Here is a 3973-nt window from a genome sequence, read left to right on the forward strand (position 1 = left end):
TAGTTTAGGCTGCTTTCATTAAGTACTTGGGTAACTGCAGTCACTACCTCTAACTGGTATCTCTCCCTCCTTTCTTATCCTCCCTGTAATCCAATCTCTATCCTACAGCCAGGGTACAGATTAAATTTATAAGAAGTAATTTAATCAGGCCACTTTCCTACTTAAAACCTTTCAAAGCTTCCCCATCCGCCTACAGGATCAAATCCAAACTCTCACGTGGCTTATAAGGTCCTGCCATGGTTTGGCTTCTGTTGTTCACTACAGCCTTAACTCTTTAAAATATGAATTCTTTCCATTTCTTGGACAGAGTATGCTCTTGTCTCAAAGTCTGCAGGAGCTCTAGGCCCTCCTCTTTACCTTGCTGACATATTTTTTCTGGGACCACTCCTTCCCAGCCCCTACCCACTCTTGTTTTTTGCTTTCACAGCCCGTGTACACGCTTCTGTATAATTTATCACATTGTATTGTATCTACAGGCAGTGAACCCCTTGAGCACGGGGTCCGTGCCTGGCTTGTTCTCTGCTCAGTCTCCAGCACCTAGAACAGGGCTTGGCACGAAGGAGGTGCACAGTGGGTAGTGAATGCAGGAGTGAATGGATGCGGGAGGGCTGGTGTCTTCTGGAAAGCAGCGCTCGGTGGCTGAGAAGCCTGCTAGGCAAGGGCTAGGTGTACCCTTGCCAGAGTGTTAAGGAAGGAAAGCAGGATTCAAATCCCATCCATCTAGCCTCCCCCACACTGCGACAGTGCCGTGCTTTCTTCCGGCCCATCTCAGCCGGAAGTGGAGGCGTGGGCTTCCCATGATGCCCCGCGGGATCTTTATTGTAACCGCAGAGAGTAGAGGGAAGACGTCGTGATGGCGGCGCCGGAGGCAGAGGTTCTGTCCCCGGCCTCAGTCCCTGGTAAGACATGTGGTTCAGAGTTTGGGGAGCCTTGGGGACCTGTTTCTTCCCTACTGTCACGCCCTCCATTCATTTATCCCCTTGTCCCCTCCCCAGCCCGTCTTTCCTGTCTTCCGGGTGTCCTACACGGCTCTGGCTGTCACTCCATCGCCCTGGGTCATCCTGGACCCTGCTTGACTACACTTTTGACTTACTTCCTCAGATCAGGTCCCGCTGCTTTCTGAGCGGAGCCCTAGTACTACTTCCGAAATCCCCCCACTATGTTGCAGTCAGTTAAATCTCAGGCAACAGGAATCAGGAGTCTCTCCCTGCCTCTCCCACACTGTAGGCTGCGGAGGGTATGTGCGTATGTCGGAGTGCCCCTTTTCGCAGGGTGGCCTGCGGTATGGTGGCCACAGGGAATCAGAAGATTGACTTTGGCTTTTAGGTTTTTAATTTTTTTCTCTTGACCCTCTTTTCACCTTCCAGATTTGGAGTGGTATGAGAAGTCCGGAGAAACTCACGCCTCTCAGATAGAACTACTTGAGACAACCTCTACCCAGGAATCCCCCAACCCTTTGGAGCCCTTTTGCCCAAGAGACTGCATGGTACCAGTGGTGTTTCCTGGGCCTGTGAGCCAGGAAGGCTGCTCTCGGTTTACTTGTGAACTTCTAAAGCATATCATGTACCAACGGCAGCAACTACCTCTACCCTATGACCAGCTTAAGCACTTTTACCGAAAACCTTCTCCCCAGGTAGGCACAGGCTTTGGGAGCAAGTTGGTGGGAAGACTTTGTGGCTCTTAGATGGGAGGCAGGTAGAAAAGGGGTCTAAGTATCACAAGGTCAAGAGATCAAGACCATCCTGGCCAACATGGAGACATCCTATCTCTACTAAAAATACAAAAATTTGCTGGGCATGGTGGCATGCACCTGTAGTCCTAGATACTTGGGAGACTGAGGCAGGAGAAGAGACAGAGTTTCACCATGGTGGCCCGGCTAGTCTCAAACTCCTGACCTCAAGTGATCTGCCCACCTCAGCCTCTCCCAGAGTGCTGGGATTACAGGTGTGAGCTACTGTGCCTAACCTGCATGTTTCTTTTTAATAGATCCTGTTTAATTTCTGTATGAACTTCTTTTTTTTTTTGAGATGGAGTCTTGTTTTGTCACCCAGGCTGGAGGACAGTGGCACAATCTTGGCTCACTGCAACCCCCGTCTCCCAGGTTCAAGTGATTCTCCTGCCTCAGCCTCCCAAATAGCTGGGATTACAGGCATGCACCACCACACCTGGCTAATTTTTTTTGTTTGTTTTGAGACAGAGTCTGGCTCTTGTCGTCCAGGCTGGAGTGCAGTGGCACGATCTCAGCTCACTGCAACCTCCACCTTCCGTGTTCAGGCGATTCTCCTGTCTCAGCCTCCCAAGTTGCTGGGATTACAAGCATGTGCAACCACACTGGGCTAATTTTTGTATTTTTAGTAGAGACGGGGTTTCACCTCTTGAAGTCCTGACCTCAGGTGATCTACCCACCTTGGCCTTCCAGAGTGTTGGGATTACAGGTGTGAGCCACCCCCGCCCCACGCCACCCCACCCCACCCCACCCCACCCCCATGAACTTCTTTTGCCTGAGGATATTACTGAATTTTTGAAGTTTTTCTGTGTTCCTTGCAGTGTCTCAGTTTCTTCTAGAATCCATTCCCCATTTGTTTGTTCTGGTCTTTGACTTCCATGTTGGAGGCTTTTATTCTGTGTCTCGTGAGTATTTAAGAATAAATCAGGCCCGGCACCGGTGGCTCACGCCTGTAATCCCAGCACTTTGGGAGGCTGAGGCAGGCGGATCACTGGAGGTTGGGAGTTTGAGACCAGCTGAAACAACATGGAGAAACCCCGTCTCTACTAAAAATACAAGATTAGCTAGGTGTGGTGGCAAATGCCTGTAATCCCAGCTACTCGGGAGGCTGAGGCAGGAGAATTGCTTGAACCCGGGAGGTGGAGGTTGTGGTGAGCCGAGATTGTGCCATTGCACTCCAGCCTGGGCAACAAGAGTGAAACTACATCTCAAAAAAAAAAAAAAAAAAAAAAAAGGAATAAATCATTACAAGCTCTGTTTGCATACCTAGGCCTTAGGAGCTGATAGACTTCACTATAGGGAGATTAGATGGGAACCTGGTGATCTCTTTGTGGGGGGATTCTTTAAACATAGTATTGGAAAATCTTCCCTCTGGCTGGGGGAGAAATTTGGCAGATGATCTAAGCATCTTTACACAGATTTCTATTCATTTCCCCATATTCACTCTTGCCTCTGTGGTGCCTATATCACCAATTACTAAACCTTTATGGGGTTCTGCTGTGTGAATCAGTTTGGATCCCTTGGGGATCCCTTCTGTTAGCACTTGCTATTCAGCTCACTTGAACTCTTAACTCTTCATCTGCTTTCTATCTTCCAAAACTTTGTGATTGCCTTTGGCCAGTGTTGTATAGTCTCTGGTTCTTTGCCCTTCAGAGTTCTGTTTCTTGCTCTTTCCTCTTCTTTCCTTCCTTTGTTTCTTAATTTCTTTTCTCTCATTTTGTAGTATTTCAGGTGGAAGCACAGATAAGCATGTGTTCAGTTTACTATGTTTAAGTGGAAGAACAAGTTCAAAGTTATGTTTATTAGACCAAATAATCCTAATTCCTATTATCACTTGTCATGCCACCAAATCTCTTGTTTAGTTGCTTACATCTGGATGCCCTCCACCTTCAGAACACTGTTTGCTCTTCTAAATGTGGGAGAATTATGGTTTTGTACAAATAATATGTTTTCCTTTTCAATATAATGCCCTATGATAAAACACAGTGTTTTAGCTGTAGCAGTTCATTGAGCTAGAAATTTAGTCCTGTAAGTCTATGTGTATATCCCAGCAGGGTTCTTTTCAAAGGGCATTAGCTTCTCCTTGACTTACCCTTCTCTCCCACCATTGTTTGTCATTACAGGCAGAGGAGATGCTGAAGAAGCAGCCTCGGGCCACCACTGAGGTGAGCAGCAGGAAATGCCAACAAGCCCTGGCAGAACTGGAGAGTGTCCTCAGCCATCTAGAGGACTTCTTTGCACGGACAC

General features: G+C 47.9%; 1 protein-coding gene across 1 annotated transcript; it reads left to right on the forward strand.

The window, feature by feature from the left end:
* Positions 1–772: 772 nt before the first annotated feature.
* On the forward strand, positions 773–3969 carry LOC108317061 (MAD2L1 binding protein; the record flags this gene model as incomplete). The annotated part of the gene is made up of 3 exons (XM_017547232.2): positions 773–899; positions 1368–1633; positions 3850–3969. Coding segments are annotated over exons 1-3 (432 nt in total), but the record flags the coding sequence as incomplete, so codon positions are not given.
* Positions 3970–3973: the final 4 nt, after the last annotated feature.

This window comes from Cebus imitator, unplaced genomic scaffold (genome assembly GCF_001604975.1).
Source record: "Cebus imitator isolate Cc_AM_T3 unplaced genomic scaffold, Cebus_imitator-1.0 Scaffold197, whole genome shotgun sequence".
In the NCBI taxonomy this organism is placed as follows: Eukaryota; Metazoa; Chordata; class Mammalia; order Primates; family Cebidae; genus Cebus; species Cebus imitator.